Genomic DNA, 21,822 nt, shown 5'->3' on the forward strand with positions numbered 1-21,822 from the left:
AGCGGGGGCTACTCTGTTGCGGTGCGCGGGCTTCTTACTGCGGTGGCTTCTCTTGTTGCAGAGCACAGGCTCTAGGCTTACAGGCTTCAGTAGTTGCAGCACGCAGGCTCATCAGTTGTGGCTCTCAGGCTCTAGAGCACAGGCTCAGTAGTTGTAGTGCACGGGGCTTAGTTGCTCTGCAGCATGTGGGATTATCCTGGACCAGGGATCGAACCCTTGTCCCCTGCATTGGCAGGCAGATTCTCAACCATTGCACCACCAGGGAAGCCCTATTGTTTGTAGACTTTTTGATGATGGCCATTCAGACCAGGGTGAGGCGAAACCTCATTGTAGTTTTGAGTTGCATTTCTCTGATAATTAGTGACACTGAGCACCTTTTCATGTGCTTTTTGGCCATCTGTATGTCTTCTTTAGAGAAATGTCTATTTATATAATGTTGCTATTGTTAATGACCGAGGGCATGCCTCTGCAGAAGAGCACTGACAAGGTAGACAGCGAGGAGGCCACAAGAGAAGCAGACTTGAGAGGGTGGAGGAAGGCAGAGGAGGCCCTGCCGAACTGGAGGACAACCTGTTCTGGCATTCAAGGTCACCGTGTCTTGCTTCAGCCTACATTGCTCACCCCGCCTCCCACTGCTCTGGATGGTCACTGGGCCAGGACACCCAGGGCTTTTCCTACTTCCACAGTCCCCACCCTCTGAGGACCTCCTCCTCCAAGAGGCACCTTGACCAGCCCAACCCTTAAGAATCACCTGGCCCTTATCATAGACTGCATCACTAGGCTGGCTATAGAGATAACCAGACTCATTACAGTCATATCCACTCAGACTTGCAAAAACACACCTGTTCTCATCTAAACACACAAGCAACCTCAAGGCACACCCCAGCCCTGGTCACAGACTCACAAATGTATTCCCATACACTCACGAACACACATACACAACCATAACGCAATCTCACCAAGGCACACGGAGTCCCATACACACACACACACACACACACACACCACTGGCACACAATAGCAGTACATACCCAAGTACATGCTGTCACACTCACAAACCCACAAATTCATGTCCATACACATATTTACATGCAAACTCAGGAAAGCCCATAGATCTCATATATATACACACTTGTTTAACATTTAGGCATATAAAAATATCCGTACATATACACAGAGACACGTTCTGAGCACACATACTCATATACAGCTATCAATGTGCTTATATCTATAAGCATACATATGCATACATCATTCGAGATACACATACAGGACTTCCCTGGTGGTGCAGTGGTTGAGCATCCGCCTGCCAGTGCAGGGGACACCAGTTCAAGCCCTGGTCCGGGAAGATCCCACATGCCTCGGGGCAACTAGGCCCGTGTGCCACAACTACTGAGCCTGCGCTCTAGAACCCACCAGCCACAACTACTGAGTCCATGAGCCACAACTACTGAAACCTGTGCGCCTAGAGCCCGTGCTCTGCAACAAGAGAAGCCACCGCAATGAGAAGCCCGTACACTGCAACGAAGAGTAGCCCCACTTACTGCAACTAGAGAAAGCCCGCGCACAGCAACGAAGACCCAACGCAGCCATAAATAAATACATTAATTTTTTAAAAAAGATACACATACAGACTCCTATACATCCTCCCAAACACACACACACAAAGACATTACAACAAAAAGAAAACCTGTCCTCTCTATGCACACAGATATGCTCCTGTAGCACATTTCATTCATTCATCAATTCATTTATATTTTTAAAAATTGCTAAGGAAACTTCCTTGGGCCACCTTCCAAATTCAACCTTGCATTATAGCTATTGTGTAGCCCAGCAGAATGTGCCAGTAGATCATTTCTTCCTTTAAATTTCCACTTGCGGGTAGGCGATGTGGATTTTCTCTCTGCCTTGCAAGACCCGGGTTAGCAGGGCCCCGGCTCCGTCATCTCCGTCCCCTTCTAACTGCCCAGTGCTCCAAGGCCTCCACAGGGAGGGAGGTGATCACTAAGGGTCCGTGTCTAAAGGTGCCTTTCCCAGCACTAATCCAACCGCGGCAGGGGTGGGTCCGCGGGTGTGGCTAGGAACCGCGTGCCAACAAGGACACTCCGGGATGGGGGATGAGTGCCGGAAGCTCAAGACCTTCCCTTTGGGGCTTCCCTGGTGGCGCAGTGGTTGAGAGTCTGCCTGCTAATGCAGGGGACACGGGTTTGAGCCCTGGTCTGGGAAGATCCCACATGCCGTGGAGCAACTGGGCCCGTGAGCCACAACTACTGAGCCTGCGCGTCTGGAGCCTGTGCTCCCCAACAAGAGAGGCCGCGATAGTGAGAGGCCCGCGCACCGCAATGAAGAGTGGTCCCCGCTTGCCACAACTAGAGAAAGCCCTCGCACAGAAACGAAGACCCAACACAGCCCAAAATAAATAAATAAATAAAATTAAAAAAAAAAAAAAAAAAAAAAAAAAAAAGACCTTCCCTTCGGTGCCTCCCCCCACCCCACTCCGCTCTTCTCAGGCCCACCAGCACCCACCCAGCCCTAAGTCGTCAGGCGGCGAGCGGGAGGACGCGGGGGCTGGGCTTTCGGCCTCCCCTCCCCCTCCCTTGCTCCGCCTCCCTCCCTTTCCCCTCTATCCTCCTTCCTCCTCGCTCCCCTCCCTCCTCCTTGGGCCCGGCCACGCCCGCCCCTTCCCCTCCCCCGCCTCCTTCCCCTCCCCTCCCTCGTGGCTCAGGCTGCCCGAGGCTGAGTCATCGCCGCGGACGCTGCCCGGAGAGCTGGCGAGCAGGTAGGGAGGGTGTGAAGAAAGCGACCCTGTGCGGCCCGTGACCGCCACCACGAACAAGGCTGAGTCCCGGCGCATGGCCCTCTCCCCGAGAGGCCTGCGAAGAGGCACAGACAGGGCCCAGGACCGCGATGGGGAGGAGCGACGGGCCCCGGAAGGCGCTGATGCCGCCTCCCTTACAGCAGCATTTTGAAGAGCTGCACATAGGATGGAATCTAAGCGTAACATTAGGTGGCATCCAGGCCAGGCATCGCAGACCGGCGGCCCACGGGCAGGTTTGGCCTGCACCTGATCTTTATTTGGCCCACACAGTGTTGTTTGTTTAAGTTTTAGCCAGATGCCAGTGTTTAAACACCATAGGATGTTTCATAGGGGGGAAATCTGATTCCCAAGTCTTGAAAAATTAGAATATATGCCAACACTGGGCCAATATTTCCCATGACAACAGTAGCGTCCTGCTGAGTGGGGCTGCCTTCTTTAGTCAAGGCATTGCATCCTCTAATTCACCACAGTCCCCACTACTCCTTCCTATTTCACCTAGGCCATTGAACTTCCTTTCTGTTACCTGCGAAGCCCCTGATTTAGTGATTCCTAATGTAGTCCATCCTACTCATTTCTCAGATGGGAATGAGGAAATGGAGGTGGGAGTTTCCCAGTCACGCAACATGTGGCCTTAATGCAGAAGGAGAATCCAGCTTTCCCTCACCTACCAATCTTCCACCAAACCATTTTGCTTCCTTTGGAATGCAGGCTAAGGAAAGGAATTGGCTTGTGAAAAGTGGGTCCCAGGAAATGATCTGGAGATCAGGGTGGACGCCAAATAGAAGATTTTTTGGAACAGTGATTAACCAGAGAAGGGTACAACAACTTCAGATTTCTTTCTATATAAGGGCAGATCTGTACTAAGGAACTGAGCAGAAGTAGAGTGTACAGCAGCCCGACTCTGGAGGTGATGGTAGCCTCTCAGGATCTCTCCCTTGGAGTTGGAATGGAAAACAGAACTAGGGTAAGTGGATGGATGGCACAGTTGGCAATTCTGGCAAATTTGGTTATAAGAAGTTGTTTTCAAGTCACTGGAAACTTGGCCTTTGAGACACTAGACTGTTGTATAAGGGTTGCAAAGACAATATGCCAGTTTGCTTGGATTATTCTCTAGTGCTTCACAGTCTGGAATATGTACGTGATTTTTGTAAGAGGAGAATTGTGATTCAGTAGGACGGTGATGGAACTGAAGCGCCTACATTTCTGACAAGGTTCCAGGTGATGCCAATGCTACAAGCTCCCAGACCCCTCTTTGAGTAGCCAGGCTCTGAACTCCTTGTGCCTTCTGTTTATTTGCAAGGGTCTTTGTTACAAGGCAGTCAAGAGGAAGGGCTCAGAATCAGAGACCTGGAATCCCAGCTCACCTTTCAATAGCCAGGTAACCTTGGGCAGCCTGCTCATCCTCACTGTGCCTCGATTTTCTCATCTGCTCAATTGGAATCAAAGAAAACTTACTTCCTTAGGAGGATAGGGAAGGAAGAGTGAACCGGACGTGTGGCCTCACCACAGTGCGTGGCTCATGGTGGGAGCTCTGGAAAGGTAGTTTGTGTTATCATGCTGTCTAGGGGATTGCCCATGGGCAGTGACACCCATAAGCAGCATGGTCAGGGAGGGGGAAATACAAGACATTGCAGGATGAGGATCGAACCCCTTCATGTGGCCTTACAGGCCATGTGTGGTGTGGTCACTACCCAGCCCACCCTTGCTGCACTCCCTGTCTATCCACGCTTCAGCCACACTGGCTGCTTATTATCAATAGATCCTTCAGCTATGGCACTTTCTCTCCTCAGAGGCCTCGTGCGTGGTGCTCCTCGTGCTTTAGCTGCCTGGCCCCTTCTTACCTTCAGTCTCAGCTCCTATTCACTTCCTCAGCGATGCCTTCCTTGATCCCCAAAGTCTTTAAAGTAAGGATTTAGAGGGTGTGTTCTGGTAGAAAGGGAGTACAGGAGACATCTCTTGAGGATATATATACTTATATATATATATATAAAGAGAGAGAGAGACCACTGTTTTTAATAGAGTCTGTGTTTATTTAGAGCAGCTTTTTGGGGAGGAGGTGGTCGGAGGGGAGGAGGAACTACATAGTGCCCCCGTTAGACTACAAAATGTTTTTTTGCAAATTAGAAAAAGGCACAGCTTTGGGAATTCCCTGGTGGCCTAGTGGTTAGGATTCCCGGCTTTCACTACCGTGGCCTGGGTTCAGTCCCTGATAGGGGAACTGAGATCCTGTGAGCTGTGTGGTGCAGCCAAAAAAGAAAAAAAGGCACAGTTTGGGCAGGACTGGATCTCCGCTCTCGCCTGCCCTCTCCACCCGTTACCTTTGTGCGGTATACAAACTGTGTAGCCTTAGTGCTAATGCTTCCCTGCGCAGCCTCGTGACCAGCTTAATCCTCATGTCTGGATTAAGTTCCTTTTAGAAACTCTCTTCACTCCATAAAACTCATCACACATCAGAATTAGGTGTCTTGAGAATGGTTAATTTAAAAATCCAGTCCCCTGTACTAGACTCTATATTCCATCAAGGCAGAGACTATCCATCTTGCTCTGGGCTGTATCCCCAGTGCCTAGCCTGGTGCCTGTAACAAAGCAGGTGCTCCATAAATATTTGCTGAATATAGTTGACACTTGAACAACACAGGTTTGAACTGCGTGGGTCCACTTATACCTGAATTTTTTTTCAATAAATACTACTGTAGTACTATATGAGCCACAGTAGGTAGAATCTGAGGATGCAGAACTGCAGATAAAGAGGGCTGGTATAAAGTTATATGTGGATTTTCCATTATAGGGATGATCAGTGCCCCTAAATCCTGTGTTGCTCGAGGGTCAGCTGTATTTTAGGAGCTCATTATCTACCAAGAGAGATAGGACTCATCAAAATAACCATGGCATGAGATGGGGACTAAATGTTGCAGCCCCAGGGAGGAAGGTGTCACTTCTAGCTGAGGTCATCTGGGAATGCTCACAAAAGAGGTGGTGTTTCGGCTGAGCCTAACAGAATAGGTGGAGTTCATGAGACCCACATGAGTGCGAGGGTGTTCTTGGCAGTGGGAACAGCAAAAGCAAAGGTACGGAGGGAGAAAAGTTCATTGTGTTCCTTTGACATGTCACACATTGTGATCAGCAGACTGGCCAAATGTGTTTTGTGAATTAACTGCTAATATTTAAAAATAAGATTTCACATATAGATCCAGATTTCTCAATTCTCTTGAAAAATTGAAAGATCCCAACAGGCAGCAATTGATTGACATCAAGAAATGACAGTCCCGGGGCTTCCCTGGTGGCGCAGTGGTTAAGAATTCGCCTGCCAATGCAGGGGACCCGGGTTTGATCCTTGGTCGGGGAAGATCCCACATGCCACGGAGCAACTAAGCCCGTGCGCCACAACTACTGAGCCTGCGCTCTAGAGCCCGTGAGCCACATCTACTGAGCCCGTGTGCCACAACTGCTGAGCCTGTGCTCTAGAGCCCGTGCTGCGCAACAAGAGAAGCCACCGCAATGAGAAGCCCGTGCACTGCAACGAAGAGTAGCCCCCGCTCTCCGCAATTAGAGAAAGCCCGCGCACAGCAACGAAGACCCAACGCAGCCAAAAATAAATAAATGAAAGAAATTAATTAAAAAAAAAAGTGACAGTCCCTTTAGAAGGTCTATGCTTTTGCTCCTGTTTGCCATAGTCCACACCTTTCCCCGTGGCATTGTTTTTTTTTAAAATATATACGTATTTATTATTTTTTAAATTTTTATTTATTTTTGGCTTCATTGGGTCTTCATTGCTGCGTGCGGGCTTTCTCTAGTTGTGGTGAGGGGGGGCTACTCTTCGTTGCGGTGTGCGGGCTTCTCATTGCGGTGGCTTCTCTTGTTGCAGAGCATAGGCTCTAGGCACGCAGGCTTCAGTAGTTGTGGCTCACGGGCTCTAGAGCGCAGGCTCAGTAGTTGTGGCACACGGGCTTAGTTGCTCCGCAGCATGTGGGATCTTCCCAGGCCAGGGATCAAACCCATACCCTTGGCAGGGGGATTCTTAACCACTGCGCCACGCCGCCAGGGAAGTCCCCCCCATTGCATTCCTATACTCTTCGCTTATTATTGTCCCTTGCTGGCCTGGCTGTGCGGCTGGCTAGCAGACCATCTGCTTGACTTAATGGGAGTTGTAAGGAAAGGTGGTTCCCATCTTACAAGTCCTTAAATGCCAGACTAAGGAAGTTGGCCAATACCCACCCTAAAGGAAACGAGGAGCCATTGAAAGTTTTTGAGCTTCTAGGTTCAGTAAGGCTGTGGTGGACTTTAAGAAGATCCTCATGGACTGTAAAAAGAGGCACAATAACCCGGAGCAGGGGCACGAATGCCACGGCTTTTTTTTTTTAAACTGGTGAATAACAGGCCTTCTCGTCTAATGAAGTAAGCTGGTAACTGCAGGGATTTCAAGGGTCTTCAGCTCCACAGAGCACAGCCAGGCCCGAGTTCAAAAGGAGGACCCTCAGTCAAGGAGGCTGGTGAAGTTCTGGAAACCGAAGGAGTGGGGAGCTCTGCGTGAGGCTTTAAATGAGAAAAAAAAAAAACATGGACTGACTCATAGTTGGAGGACAGGTACTTCCAAAAGGCAGAATTTTAATCTTAAAGGTTTCTAATGACTCACACATAGACGACATCCAACTTGCTTTTGCTTAGCCTTGAATATTTGCAAATACATTATTTTGCTTTAAAAATAATTGTACTTTTCTTCTGTTTATTAAAATAATATATCCTCATCAGGAAAAAATGGAAAATGTAGAAAAATGAAATGAAGATAATAATCACCAGTAATCCTACCACCATTGTTAACATGTTGGTGGATTTCCTTGTTTATTTTTTCAGTGTATTTACGCTTTTTTAAACAAAGTTGGGGTCACATTTCATATATAACTGATTGCCCTTTTTTGACTAATACTATGAATCTTTCACCATGAGAATGTATTAATGCATCTTCTTGTAAAACTTTTAAATAAGGTAAAATTCAGAAAAGAAAAACACTATTTATTAGCATTTTTCTGGTTTATGAAATATGCTTTGAAAAAACATTTTGCCTCTTTGTTTCTTCCCATTCTCAAAGTGTAGTCAGGAATCTGACTTTTTTCATCATGCAAAACAGATACTGTCACCCTTATTTTACTGAAGGAAATGAGTCACAAAGATGAAATCATTTACCCCAAATTGATTAGTCAGCAGCTAGTCCGGGGTAAGACTACAACCCCCAGGCCTTCTGAGTCTGTCTTAGTGCTGTGAGAGGAGCGGGGATACACAGGCTGCTCTTTCCCACTGCCATTACATTTAGTTTAGAGAATGCCAGCTGTGCTTTATTTTTTAATTAATTATTTATTTTAAGTTCTTTTCTTTTTTTTTTTTCTTTTTGGCTGCATTGGGTCTTCCTTGCTGTGAGTGGGCTTTCTCTAGTTGCGGTATGCGGGCTTCTCATTGCGGTGGCTTCTCTTGTTGCGGAGCATGGGCTCTAGGTGGGCGGGCTTCAGTAGTTGTGGCGAATGAGCTCTAGAGCACAGGCTCAGTAGTTGTGGCACGGGCTTAGTTGCTTCACGGCATGTGGGATCTTCCCGGACCAGGGATCGAACCCATGTCCCCTGCATTGACAGGTGGATTCTTAACCACTGTGCCACCAGGAAAGTCCCTTTATTTTTTAAAAATATTTATTTATTTATTTATTTGGTTGCGCTGGGTCTTAGTTGCAGCTCGCTGGCTCCTTAGTTGTGGTATGCACACTCTTAGTTGAGACGTGTGGGCTTCTTAGTTGCAGCATGCATGTGGGATCTAGTTCCCTGACCAGGGATCAAACTCGGGCCCCCTGCATTGGGAGAGCAGAGTGTTAACCACTGCATCACCAGGGAAGTCCCCAGCTGTGCTTTAAATTCTGGGAATCAAGGAGGCTTTACACTGAGCACAGTTAATCCGAGTATACTTCGTGGAAGAGGCAGATTTTATGCAGCATCTGGAAGGTTTGTCCAATAAATAGATAAGTCAGTGGCAGGCACCCAAGCCTACTGATTCCCAAGTGAATAGTAATACCGGGCTTTATCTTGTGGCAAGCCTTACTAAGCCCTTGAACACTGCTTATGTTATTTAATCCTCACACCCAACTGTGTGAAGCACTGCTATTTTCATTGATTTAAAAATGAAGAACCATGGGGACTTCCCTGGCAGTCCAGTGGTTAAGACTCTGCGCTCCCACTGCAGGGGGCACTGGTTCGATCCCTGGTGGGAAACTAAGATCCCATAGGCAGCATGGCCAGAAAATAAATAAATAAAAATTAAAATAATAATAATAATAATAATGAAGAAACAAGCACAGAGCGGGGAGGTCTCACAGCTAGTGAGTACCAGGGCAGAGGTTTGAACGCAGGTATCCTGGCCCCAGAGCAGTTACCGCATTCCATCCACACACCCTCCCTGCCTGAAGGTTGAAGGTTGAAGGTTGAGCAGCAAGGCCCAGGCTTTGTACCCCCGCCGTCACTGACAGCTGACCGGTTGTGCTCAAGGGACCGAGGGACGCACAGGCAGTGCCGGGGATGCTGTGCTGTTTTGGGGACTGTGCGACAACAGCCAGCCGGGGAGGGCGCCCGGAGCCCTCCGAGAGGATTCCCAAAGTGGGAAAATATAAATTAAAAATGAAAATATAAATAAAAAATTCCCCGGAGCATTAGGCATCCCGCGGCCATTCCTCAGTGACTGTTTCTTGATTCTTCTTTTGATTCCGAAATAAACCCCAGCCTGAAAGGATAGAATCTAGAGGACGACTTGCGTTCTAGTCCTGCCTCTGCCACTATCTGATTGTGTGATCTTGGGCCAGTTACTTTCCCTCTCTGGGCCTCGGGGATTAAAGCTGGTCCTTTCACCTGGTCTTTGCAGTTCACGTTCCAGCGCGCTGTGGCCAAAACAATGCTGGACCTTAGGGATGACTCGGTGGCAACTGGAGCTGTTCGCCATGTGCAGGGGTCCGTGGGTGCTGGGCCCACCCTGCTCTTGCTCCGCACCCCAGCGTTTGCGTGCGCAGGAAGGCTCTCGGGTGTCCTGGGGAGAACCCAGCCCAGCCGCATCCCCGGGCAGTGCACTTGGGAGTGAGGACACGCACGCGGTCGGAGGCACTTGAATTCCTCCCTAAGATCTCTGTTCCCCAGGGCCCAACTCGCCTGAAGAGGCGCCCAGCCTTGCGTCTACTAGCTCAGCCCAGCAGCTCCACTCCGCCTTCAGCGGGCAGCCGGTGATTCTCAGGCACAGCCATGCCTGCCCCTGCGAGGAAACCTTTGCTGGCTCCCCACTGCCCCAGGAATAACATCCAGACTCCTCAGAATGGCAGAGAAGGCCTGCTTCCACCTACCCCAACCTGCCTCTCCAACTCTTTTGCCCTGTCACCTTAATGTAGAGCTTTGTGGTTTTAAAAGTAGGGGCACCTGGATTCAAATCCCCCGAGTCTGCCTGTTCCTGGCTTTATGATCTTTAGGCAAGTTACCACACATCCCTAAACCTTGATTTCCACACCATTAAAATGGGGGTGGTAGCACCCATTTCATAGGACTGTGTGAGACATTAAATGAATCACTTAGCATGGTTCCTAGAACATGGTAAACTCTAATAGGCCTTAAGTGCCTGTCCTTATTATTATAACAGTTCTCAGCCTCATTTGGCTACCACCTCCTACTTGCTGAAGCTCAGCACTCTTTCCCAACACTGTCTCCATACCTGGAAAGCCCTTCCCTGTCCCTCTTCTCCACCCAGTAGGCTCCTACACACTCTTTCAAGCCCTATTCAAAAGCATTGCCTGTGAAGACGTTTCCCTCCTTCCCACTTCCTTCCTCCTCTCTCTGCCTGTCACCACTGTATCCCAGGGGCCATGCTTAGTGTCACCTATGGTGGAACAACCAGCATTACACACCTCTCGGTAGGATGCAGTAGACTACACAACTCCATCTATTTTTGCTCCTGCCAAAAATATTGAGCCTGAACCTAATCAGGTCTTTAGAGCTGGCTTCAGTTTACAAGAATTTCAGGGGATAGAGGAACACGTTATGTAACCCAGAGAGAAGCAATCGGGCAAGTCCAGAATGTGGGACAGCTTATAAGGCAACTGATGTGATTTCTTAAAAGTCAACATTGTGAAAACACAACAAAAGCAAATGCACTGGAGGAGGAGGTTCTAGATTCAAAGAGATCCTAGAGTCTAACAAGTAAATGTAAGATGTGATTCTTGATTGTATCTTGGCTTGTTTTCTTTTTAAAAAAGCTGTAAAGACCAAGTTTTTAGACAGTGGGGGAAATCTGACTATGAACTGCGTATTAAATGATATAAGGAAATTATTAATTTTGTGAGATGTGGTAAGTGTATTGTGGTTATGGAGGAGAATCCTTATTTTTTGGAAATGCATGCTTAAGTGTTCAGGGCTGAAGTGTTAGAATATCTGCACTAAACTTTAAAATAGTTCAGCCACAAATTTAACATATAGTAAGATGAAGTAAATATGGTAAAATGTTGACAATTGTTGAATCTACGTGGTGATATGTAGGTATTCATTTTATAATTCTTCCTACTTTCCAGTATGTTTCAACATTTTCAGAATAAAAAGGTCTATTTATTTATTTATTTAAAGTTTTCCTTCTCCAGGGCTCCCACAGCAAGTTTTTAGACCTTTATTAAAGAACAAATCACAACATATGGAGGCGACGTATGCCAGTGAGTCTTGCCATTCAGATTACAGATTACGAACTCCTGGCAGTAGGATCCAAAGTCTGGATCAACTGTATTTCTCACAGTGCCAAGTTCATAATAAATACTCAATAAACATTTGTTCAATGAATGAAGACTTTACTCGTGCTACAGTGCATTGTCCATCAATAAACTTACTCAGTAATCTCCAGAATGAAAATGATAATGACAAAATTTAATCAAGCACTTACTATGTGCCAGGCTTGGTGCTAAGTCCCTAGCATGCATTATCTCGTGTAACCCTCACAGCAGTCGGAAAAATGTTGATCCCATTTTACACGTGAGAAAACTGATACACAGAAAGGTGAAGAAACTTGCCCCTAAGATCACTCAGTAATGGCAGAAGCATGTGGTTCTAACCATTACACTATGTTGCCTTGTCCCTCTCTGGCACCATCCTGTTGGCACAGGTAATTATGTAGGTACGTGTTTTAGTACCTACATCTGCTGAACTAGGAGCCCTTCAAAGGCAGAGGAAAGAAAACATGTCTACACAAAAACTTGTATACAAATATTAACAACAGCATTATTCAGAATAGTCAAGGAATGAAAACAGCCCAAATGTACATCAACTCGATGAATGGATAAACAAAATGTGGTATATCCACACAATGGAATATTATTCAGCCCTAAGAAGGAATGAAGTACTGATACAATCTGCAATATGCATAAATCTCGAACACATTACACTAAGCGAAAGAAGCCCATCTCAGGGACTTCCCTGGTGGCCCAGTGGTAAAGAATCCGCCTTCCAATGCAAGGGATGCGTCTTTGATACCTGGTCAGGGAACTAAGATCCCACATGCCACGGGGCAACTAAACCCGTGCACCACAACTACTGAGCCCGTGCGCCCTGGAGTCCACACGCCACAACTAGAGAGAGAAAACCCGCATGACCACAACTAGAGAGAAGCCCGAGCACCACAACGAAGAGACTGCACTCTGTAACGAAAGATCCTGCATGCCTCAGCGAAGATCCTGCGTGCTGCAACTAAGACCCGACGCAGCCAAAATAAATAAATTAATAAATTAATTAATATTTTTAAAAAAGAAGCCCATCTCAAAAGAGCACATAATATATGATTCCATTTAAATGGAATGTCCAGAATAAGCAAATCCATAGAGATAGAAAGTAGAGTAGTGGTTGATTAGGGCTAAGGGGTTGGAGGATTGGGAGGTGATAGCTAAAGGGTCCAAGAATTCTTTTTGAGGTGATAAAAATATTCTATGATTGATTGTGGTGAAGGTTGCACATGCTTAATATATCAAAAACAATTGAATTTACAATTTAAATGGGTGAGTTGTATTGTGTGAGAATTGTATCTCAATAAAGCTGGAAAAAAAAGCAGAGGAAATATCTTATGCACCAGTGAATCTGCCAAGCTAGTTGAGTGAAAAAAGAATGAATGAATGGCTGTTTCCATTGCAAATGACAAAAATCTACCGTATTTCCGAAGTGTAAAATGAATTTCCTTGACAGCCTTACAGGCATGCCCACTCTTAGCTCCCAGGAACTCAATTATATACTAAGAAACCTGATAATTCAATAAATAATTCCTGAGGTTGCCAGTGCTACTCCAGAAGAAAAGAGAAATGCACAGATGATTTCTTTCAGATACAAACTGTGGGATTGCTGAACAAGGAGCTGCCAGGATGTTCTGTCTGGGAAGGGTCCTGGAGGTCTCACTGTGATCTGTTTCTACTTGGCAAACCTAGATTCATTTATTTGAGCTCATCTGACTATTCCTGTGTTTTTTTTCTCCTTGCCCTGGTCATTCAGAAGGACGGTTGTAAATGAAAGCTCCAGGATAAAATACTTTATGAGGTTTTGTGGAAATAACTTAATAGGGAAAGACCCAAACACTTCAGTGGGTGTCCATCAACTGGCAGGGAAGTTGCTTGTTAAAAATGTTGGTTCCGGGCTTCCCTGGTGGCGCAGTGGTTGAGAGTCTGCCTGCCAATGCAGGGGACGCGGGTTCGAGCCCTGGTCTGGGAAGATCCCACATGCCGCGGAGCAACTAGGCCCGTGAGCCACAACTACTGAGTCTGCGCGTGTAGAGCCTGTGCTCCACAGCAAGAGAGGCCGCGATAGTGAGGGGCCCGCGCACCGCGATGAAGAGTGGCCCCCGCTTGCCGCAACTGGAGAAAGCCCTCGCATAGAAACGAAGACCCAACACAGCCATAAAATAAATAAATAAATAAATAAATAAATAAATAAAAAGTTAGATTTAAAAAAAAAAAAAAAAATGTTGGTTCCGGGCCTCATCCCTGGAGATTCAGATTCAGTGCAACTAGGGTGGGGCCATAGAAACTGCGTTTTAAATAAAGCATCTGCGGTGTCCTTGATACAGGGGACGCCTGGCCATGTGAGAAACACTGACCTAAATAAAGCATAGACAGGAGGAACTGAAATGTGTACATTATCTCAGGCAGAAAAATGGGTTTGCTTAGGGATCTTGGAGATCGTGGAATTTAAAGGTTTTCATGCTGTGCCCCCTGGAACACCTTAGGACTCCATGGAACACTTGGAGGGGCTGTTGAGTTGGTGGAGGTACAGAGGTGCAGATAGGTCTACCTCAGCACATGCCCCTTTTAACAGCTCTATTTCCATTTTTTTTTCTAAACTAAGATATTGGGTTCTATTGCTTGAAAGCTATTAATCATGCCCTGTCCCTCATATGCAAGTGGAAAAACTGAGGACTAGAGAGGAAAATATTTTCCCAGGGTAGCAGAGTGACAGCACACTGATGGCAGAACCAGGGCTGCCACCAGGGCTTCACTTCCAGCCCAGGGCCCTTCCCACTAGGGAATGCCAATTTGGACACATCCCTTTATCTCAGGGTGGCTTTCCCTCTCTGCCTGCAGCAAATCCCACACAAGACAGGAGGGCCTAGACTAGGGTAAGAGGAATGAGGCATCCTGCCTCCAGCACAAAATTTAGGGTGGTGCCCCAAAATTCAGAAATCAAGACAAATAATATTTTAATACAATATATTAAAAATCAAAATTAATGCCAAAAATTCATGATGAACAAAATACCAAAATTTTACATAAAAGTAAAATCAGTACTGATTTTTCCTTTTGCCCCAAGCTTCAATATGGCTCTCTACAGCAGTATTACTTATCCTGCTTTCATTTAAAGTTTTGGTATTTTGTTCATAATGGATTTTTGGCATTAATTTTGATTTTTAAAATATTATATTTGAACTTCCCTGGTTAAGAATCTGCCTGCCAATGCAGGGGACACGGGTTCGAGCACTGGTCTGGGAAGATCCCACATGCTGCGGAGCAACTAATCCTGTGCACCACAGCTACTGAGCCTGCGCTCTAGAGCCCGCGAACCACAACTACTGAAGCCCACGCGCCTAGAGCCCGTGCTCCGCAACAGGAGAAGCCACCGCAGTGAGAAGCCTGCGCACCTCAACGAAGAGTAGCCCCCGCTCGCCGCAACTAGAGAAAACCTGTGTGCGGCAATGAAGACCCAATGCAGCCAAAAACAAATAAATAGATTTATTTTTTAAAATAATAAAATATTGTATTCAAGTATTATTTATCTAGGTTACTAAGTTTTTTGTGTTTCCCTTAACTTGGTGCCTGAGGCAGGTGCCTCATTTGCCTCACCCTAATCTTGGCCCTATAGAACAGGTCTTTTGGCAGATTGCTGAGTAAATGCCCCGTTGTCCTCTGGGAATCCCTCCAGATCCTATCACTTTATTTGTCTGATGGAACTGATGTTTGTTCGGTCTCACTGTGACATTGCCCTTGCCACTTGACCTGCAGAGAGGTTTGTAATCTGCAGGGGATATTTGTTTTGCTGACCCAGCAACATTCTCCCCTCTCTGGGGACAGTAATTGTTAAGTTGCTTGGGTTCATTCCCTCCCCATCTGTGCAGCTGACTCCAGCCCATAGCCTAGAGGTGGGCATGTGACTCAGCTCTGCCAGTCAGAGGCTTGCATCCCCTGGCCACAGTGATTGGTTCAGGAGTGGTCATGTGACTCAGTTACAGCCAATGAGACTCAATTCTGGAGGTCTGGTCTGAACTTCGGGAAAGGGAGACTTTCTCTTTTCTGTGGTAGCTGAGAGGACAGGATGTAAGCCACCTCGGGCAGACTCTCTGAGACACAGAAGACTGCAGTGTGGACAGCAACAGACAGAGGCAAGGAAGAAACATCCCGATGATATTGCTTGAGCTCCTGGATCCAGCTGTGCACAAGGCAATTCTACACTCTGGACTTAAGGGAAGTGTGGGCCAACTTTTGCCCAAGTCAGTTTGAGTAGTGTCTCTGTAAGGATTAGTGTCTCTGTCACATAGCTGATTCACTCCTTCCCTGCAGTCTGTCCAGGCTGTCCCTGGAAGATGCCTTGGAGAAGCCCAGCACCAGACTTCCATCCTGAAGATCTTCATCCAGGTGATGGCATCCTTCATCCAAGGGCAGCCTTAGAAGGCAGAGTATTGGTAACAACAACAACTCTAGATACCATTACTGAGCAGTAGTGCCACTGTCAGGTCCTGTGGTAAATATTTACACACCTATATACTCATTTTCTCCTATAACAACTCTACAAAGTAGATTCCATTACTAACTCCAGGCTGAAATCCGGTCCATCCATCCCCAGGCCAAATGTCCCAAATCACCAACTAGAGACAAAGGGAAGGCCCCGGTTAACCAGCAAATGAGCCTGCTTCCCACTCCATTGTGCTCTTTCGTAAATGGATAGACTTTCTAGGAGGCAGACTGTTTCTAAGAACAGCTGAGCCTGGGTATTAACAAACCCATATCCCCACACTTTCCCATAGCACTGTCAACATCTTGAAGTAAAAAACCTTAGGCCAGCTAGCTTCCTTTGACTTGGGAGTAAAGCTCAGCACCTCAGGCAGCACAGGCCTTCAAAATTAGCGGTGGCCTATATGAGAAAAGAATCTAAAAAAGAATGACTATATGTACACGTATAACTGAATCACTTTGCTGTACACCTGAAACTAACACAACATTGTAAATCAACTATACTCCAGTAAAATAAAAACAAAACGAAACAAACAAAAAATTAGTGAGTGGGTCGACTCACTGACTGGCCGTCTTTGCCATCTTTTTTTTTTTTTTAATTTTAATTTATTTATTTATTTATGGCTGTGTTGGGTCTTCGTTTCTGTGCGAGGGCTTTCTCTAGTTGTGGCAAGCGGGGGCCACTCTTCATCGCGGTGCGCGGGCCTCTCACTATCGCGGCCTCTCTTGTTGCGGAGCGCAGGCTCAGTAGTTGTGGCTCACGGGCCCAGCTGCTTCACGGCATGTGGGATCTTCCCAGACCAGGGCTCGAACCCGTGTCCCCTGCATTGACAGGCAGATTCTCAACCACTGCGCCACCAGGGAAGCCCCGTCTTTGCCATCTTTGCTCATTTATTTATTCAACAAACACTGATTGAGTGCCAGCTATATGCCAGATCGCATTCTCAGCACTGAGGATACAAATGTTGAACAAAACTGGGGGCAGTGTCTGCCTCCAGGGAGCTGACAGTCTTGTCAAGGAGGCATGTATTAAACAAATAATTGCATGTGCAATTATTTAATTACAAGTATGGTAAGCAATGAGAAGGAAAAGTTCAGGCTGATATGAGAATGTGCAATAGAAGCATCTTAAACCCATTGGCAGACTAACTAAGCAACTTTATTCATTTGACAGGTGTTTTTGGATTGACTGCTCAGTGCTAGGCACTGTGTTTGCTGCTGAGTGCTGGACAGAGAGGGGAACAAGGCTCAGCCCCTGCCCACAAGGATCTCGCCATGCACAACAAATACACCATCTGACCAGCTGTCCCACCTGCAGCCTGTGAGCAGCTGCAAGTTTACAGCTTTGACATCCACTTGAAAGAACGCCATGCCTGCTTCCACAGGTGAACCAAATATATTTGACTGGTTCCATTGGCCTCATATTGGTCTTACTATGTCTTTCTCTGACCCTCAATGACTTTTGCTCTCTAGGGTTGGAAAAGTTGGGACAAATGGTCACTGAGCTTATTGAGAATGTTTTATGATGCTCTGTAAAAATAGGGTCTTGGGTGAAAAATACACATGGTCTCATTGGGAGAAGAAGGCATCAGGAAAGGGAAGGGACTGGGGATTGAAACTCCCTGGGCCTTGTGGCTCCAGCCTGCTGAGGACAGGAGCTTGGCTTTGATGGCAGGCCTTTGGTGATATTTCTGGCTGCCTGTTCCCAAGGGTACGAACCGGAGTGTGTTCCCAGCTCACCACGGGGAACTTTCTGGATGGCTTTATTATTCAGAGCATATGATGCTTTGGCTCCAGTAGCCGGAGACAGTCAGCGATTCTGCAGAGCTGGGTTCTCAGCAGCAGAGGTGAGCATGTGGGTGGTTTCAGACACAAGAGGTTTGGCTCAGTCCTTCTTAGAGCCAGCCTCCCGCAAAGCAGCCATAATCACTTGGCCCGCTGGGCCCTAATCCAGGCCTGAAATGTGACAGCGTGGGGAGAAATGGGAAGGGAGTGGCCTCTGACTGTATCCCCCCTGGACTGAAGCACTTAGAGGGTGGGGAATGCAGCTGATTCTTTTTTGTATCTCCCAAGCCTGATGCCCTGGGACAGGTGTCTTGTATCTCATATGTTGAGGGCTTACTATATGCTAGGCATTAGTTCATTTAATCCTCACAACAACCCCATGTGATAAGTTCTGCTATTATTCTCATTTTATAGGTAGCTGAGGCTCAGGGTAGTGGAGGAGGAGCCACACAGATTACAGAGCTGTGCTACCCTGTCATGTCTCAGCATGGCCCTCAGAGAGCAGACAGGCAGCAGAGTGGGGGGGTGGTGAGGATTCTCTTATATGTGGCTGCTTGGGGTGGGGCCTGGAATAGAAAGCAGCTAACTCCTGGGACAAGCCTTCAACTTGGTACAGAGCCTTGACCATCCTGGCTCTAAGAAGTATGGCATTAACTGTTTGGAGAATAACATAGAATGTAGCATTTTGTCGCTTCACTAAGGCCTTACTTTATATCAATAATAATTATTTCTTTTCAGTCACTGAGTCAAGGGCTTTATGTATATCATTTCATTTAATCCTCATATCAAGCCATGAATAGGTATTATTATCCTTCTGAGGAGAGAGACATTAAATAACTTGGCCAAGGTCACAGCTAGTGAGTTACAGAGCCAGGATTCAACTTAAGAATGCGTGGCTCCAAGATCTCCTGATTCTCTGAGCATCAGAGACCTGGCTCAATTCCTGGTTCCTCCATGAACCAACTGTGTGCCCTTGGCAAGTTGGTTAACTTTTCTGGGCCTCATTTTCCACATCTGTGAAATGGGTAGGTTGAGCTAGATGATGTGTTAGGCCCCCTCCGTCTCTGATATCTAGACTTTGAACCCCTTGAGGGATATCACTTATGTATCCCCAGCACCTAGCAGAGGGCCTGGCCCAGAGTGGGTCAACATCTGTTGAGCTAAATCTATCCTGATGGGGCCCCAGCTCTTAGCTCCACAAGTAGTTGCCATTTCCAAATCTCTGCATTTCATAGCCTCCCCCATCCAAAGATACCATAATTTATCCATTGTGATTGTTTTCCATTTTTCCTATTAAAAAAAAATGTTCCTGGCCCAGGGAGGCGGGGCCCGCCAGCAGGGGGATCTGTCCGCCGTCCTCGAAAAGCGGAAGCCTGCCACGCGGTCAGCCTGCCATGTGGTCAGCCTGCCACGTGGTCAGCCTGCCACGTGGTCAGCCTGCCACGTGGTCAGCCTGCTGGCAGGCACTGTACAAATCCATGGGGAGAAAAGTCCAAGCAGCGAGGCCTCCGCTGCACCGGCCATCCTCCTCCACCAGGCCTGGGCCCTAGTTGGCCCTCCCACTTCCGCTGCCCCGCCCTGCACAAGGGGGCTTGCGAATGGTCAGGCAGCCACCCCGACGCCTTTCTTCCTCTCTGGGCAAGATGGGGGGGGGTGGGGGGCGAGGCTGTTGTGACTTTAGGGCAGCCGCACCTTTCTCGGCAAGATCTCAACACTGTGGATGTTACCAAGTTGACGCCACTTTCATATGAAGTTATCAGCAGACAGGCCACAATTAATATAGGTACAATTGGTCATGTAGCTCATGGGCAATCTACGGTTGTGAAAGCTATTTCTGGAGTTCACACTGTCAGGTTCAAAAATGAACTAGAAAGAAACATTACAATCAAACTTGGCTATGCTAACGCTAAGATTTATAAATTTGACGACCCAAGTTGTCCTCGGCCAGAATGTTACAGATCCTGTGGAAGTAGTACACCTGATGAGTTTCCTACAGATATTCCAGGGACCAAAGGGAACTTCAAATTAGTCAGACACGTTTCCTTTGTTGACGGTCCTGGCCACGATATTTTGATGGCTATTCTGCTGAACGGTGCTGCAGTGATGGATGCAGCTCTTCTGTTGATAGCTGGTAACAAGTCTTGTCCTCAGCCTCAGACTTTCGAACACCTGGCTGCTATAGAAATCACGAAACTGAAGCATATTTTGATTCTACAAAATAAAATTGATTTGGTAAAAGAAAGCCAGGCTAAAGAACAGTATGAAGAGATCCTTGCATTTGTACAAGGTACAGTAGCAGAAGGAGCTCCTGTTATTCCAATTTCTGCTCAGCTAAAATACAATATTGAAGTTGTCTGTGAGTACCTAGTAAAGAAAATTCCAGTACCCCCAAGAGACTTTACTTCAGAACCCCGACTTATTGTTGTTAGATCCTTTGATGTCAACAAACCTGGCTGTGAAGTTGATGAACTTAAGGGGGGTGTAGCTGGTGGTAGTATTCTAAAAGGAGTATTAAAGGTGGGCCAGGAGATAGAAGTCAGACCTGGTACTGTTTCCAAAGATAGTGAAGGAAAGCTCATGTGTAAACCCATCTTTTCCAAAATTGTATCGCTTTTCGCAGAGCATAATGATCTTCAGTATGCTGCTCCAGGAGGTCTTATTGGAGTGGGAACAGAAACTGACCCCACTTTGTGCCGGGCTGACAGAATGGTGGGGCAGGTACTTGGTGCAGTTGGAGCTTTACCTGAGATCTTCACAGAATTGGAAATTTCCTATTTCCTGCTTAGATGGCTTCTAGGTGCACGCACTGAAGGAGACAAGAAAGCAGCAAAAGTGCAAAAGCTGTCTAAGAATGAAGTGCTTATGGTGAACATAGGATCCCTGTCGACAGGAGGAAGAGTTAGTGCGGTCAAGGCTGATTTGGGCAAAATCGTTTTGCCTATTCCTGTGTGCACAGAAGTAGGAGGAAAAATTACCCTTAGCCGAAGAGTTGAGAAACACTGGCGTTTAATTGGTTGGGGTCAAATAAGAAGAGGAGTGACAATCAAGCCAACAGTAGATGATGACTGAAGAATTAAATAACAGATTTGGATGAAGTCGGAATTTCTCTTAACAACCTAGGGGTATATTTTCAAAGCAATACTGAGGAATTAACTTCACAGCTCATTACCTTAGGAGTAGCTGCAAGGTTATTCTCATTTTTTAGTGATGAAAAGTTAACCTCTAAAATAGGGTCTACAATAAATGTAAAAATTGGCATAATGTTGGATTGAATCTACATTTTACCAGAAATTAATCATTCCCAAATAATGTCTAATTTATACATCAGTGCAGGTTTGAAAGGAAACTGCTACAACCAGCCTTTGCTGTAGCACACATACCACTGAATCTGTTTGAAATAAAATTTTTCTTCTTAAAAAAAAAAAAAATGTTCCTGTATGTCTCTCTCTTTTTACTTTCCTGCATGTCTCTTAATGGACTAAAGTATCACTTAGTGTATATCCAGATGTGGAGTTTTTGGGTCATGGGGTGTACACAAATCCCTCTCAAAAGTTGTTGTAGGAATTTACATTCCCACCATCTGTAAGAGCTACACTTTCCCCATATCCTTCCAAAATTGAAGTTTGTCAGATTTTTAAAATTTTGTCAGTTGGCTGAGTGTGAAGTGGCATAAATATATTTTAACTTTTCATAGTGGAAATCTTCAAGTATTTACACAATAGTAGAAAGAATAGTATAATGAACTTCTACTGTACCTATCATCCACTTTCAACAATTAATAACTCCTTATCAATTTTGTTCCCTTTATATTCTACCACCCATTATTTTTAACTGAGTCCCAAATATCATACCATTTCATCTGTAAATGTTTCAGCAACATCTCTAAAAGATAAGACCTCCCCTTTTTAAACACAACCACAATACATCATCAAACAGCACCAAATGTCAACAATTCCTTAATATTATCAGA

The 21,822-nt window shown here is 46.3% G+C and overlaps 1 protein-coding gene across 1 annotated transcript; it reads left to right on the top strand.

Annotated features, from left to right (window-relative positions):
- Positions 1–17,436: 17,436 nt before the first annotated feature.
- LOC118892547 (eukaryotic translation initiation factor 2 subunit 3-like) lies at positions 17,437–21,266 on the top strand. The gene is made up of 2 exons (XM_036847298.1): positions 17,437–17,452; positions 19,390–21,266. Exons 1-2 carry the CDS (start codon positions 17,437–17,439, stop codon positions 20,919–20,921), a joined length of 1,548 nt encoding a protein of 515 aa, XP_036703193.1. The 3' UTR covers positions 20,922–21,266.
- Positions 21,267–21,822: the final 556 nt, after the last annotated feature.

This window comes from Balaenoptera musculus, chromosome 3 (genome assembly GCF_009873245.2).
Source record: "Balaenoptera musculus isolate JJ_BM4_2016_0621 chromosome 3, mBalMus1.pri.v3, whole genome shotgun sequence".
NCBI classification, from domain to species: domain Eukaryota; kingdom Metazoa; phylum Chordata; class Mammalia; order Artiodactyla; family Balaenopteridae; genus Balaenoptera; species Balaenoptera musculus.